At 39.1% G+C, this 1,193-nt stretch overlaps 1 protein-coding gene across 1 annotated transcript; it reads left to right on the top strand.

The window, feature by feature from the left end:
- The first annotated feature begins 232 nt into the window (after positions 1–232).
- On the top strand, positions 233–820 carry LOC131042633 (uncharacterized). The gene has a single exon (XM_057975945.2). The coding sequence runs from the start codon at positions 233–235 to the stop codon at positions 818–820; it is 588 nt and encodes a 195-aa protein (XP_057831928.2).
- Positions 821–1,193: the final 373 nt, after the last annotated feature.

Here is a 1,193-nt window from a genome sequence, read left to right as displayed (position 1 = left end):
TAATTCAATTCATAAAATGTGGTTATCTACATATTGTAATAAAATATTTTTATAAATTTTTTAATCAATTTTTATTGCAAAATGGTTTTAAATCATTTAAATTTTTAATATATTTAAAAAAAAAAATCTATTATTTTTTAAATTTTATAATATTATTAAATATAACATATAAATATACAATGGCAAACCCCCCAAAGTGAAATCACTCAGGTACGACAACTGGGATAGGGAAATGGAAAGTAATTGGACACTCAAAGATTGGGGGTTGGGGGCTATCCCTGCTCCCAAAATTAATAGGAAGTTAATTAGATGGGCTCCTCCGCAAGGTGATTGGGTCAAACTAAATTTTGATGGAGCCTGTAGAGGGAACCCTGGACCAGCAGGAATTGGAGTGGTCATCAGAAATTCCTCCGGGATATTACTTGGAGGGCTATATGGGAGTTTGGGACTAGCCACAAACAATGAAGCAGAAATCAGGGCATTGGCGGCAGGATTGGACTTATGTATACAAAGAGGGCTGGACAAAATATGTTTTGAAGGAGAATCACAAATTATAATCAATGGGGTTACCAAGTCTAACTTCCCGAATTGGAAACTCGGCAAGTGGGTACATCACATCAATAAGTCTCTAGAATCCATCAACTCATTTGAATTCAAACACAATTATAGAGAAGGGAATAAGGTGGTAGACCTCTTGGCCAACATGGGAATTGAGAAGAATATTGGTACAATTGTCTTCAGTAATGAAGATGCAGATACAATGGTACTAGACACTATATTGAGTGAGAGACCAGAAAGGCAACGCACGGGGATCAGATAGATTTAGTTTATGATAGCCTTACACGAGCCGAAGCATAGGTAGCAAGGTGGTATGATCAAAATGTAAAGCATCAGCTCTGTGGTTCCTCGAGGATCCCAACTTTGAGAGAGTGGTGGTGAAGGGTGAAAATGTCGCCTTTTGTGGGTCTAAGTTGCGTTAATTGTGGACATGGTTTGGAGCGACAATGTCTTAATCTGTTCATCCCAGAGGAAGAAATATGCGAGGCAATCATCTCCTTGGTGGACTGTTCTTTGAAGTTGGAGAGGCATTGGTGTGATGGGCTAGTATATGGAGTAGTAATCACTCCCATTGTAGACATCCTAGAGTCGCGGGTGGAAGGTGTTGGCTTGATGCAGGGCTTTGTCAACCCAGT

The sequence above is a fragment of the Cryptomeria japonica genome, chromosome 5 (assembly GCF_030272615.1).
Source record: "Cryptomeria japonica chromosome 5, Sugi_1.0, whole genome shotgun sequence".
NCBI classification, from domain to species: Eukaryota; Viridiplantae; Streptophyta; class Pinopsida; order Cupressales; family Cupressaceae; genus Cryptomeria; species Cryptomeria japonica.
Note: the sequence above shows the minus strand (reverse complement) of the source record. Positions and strands in the feature narration are given on the sequence as shown.

What these genes read in the sequence shown, in the direction of transcription:
- LOC131042633 (XM_057975945.2), top strand. Translation starts at nt 233, where the DNA reads ATGGAAAGTAATTGGACACTCAAAGATTGGGGGTTGGGGGCTATCCCT.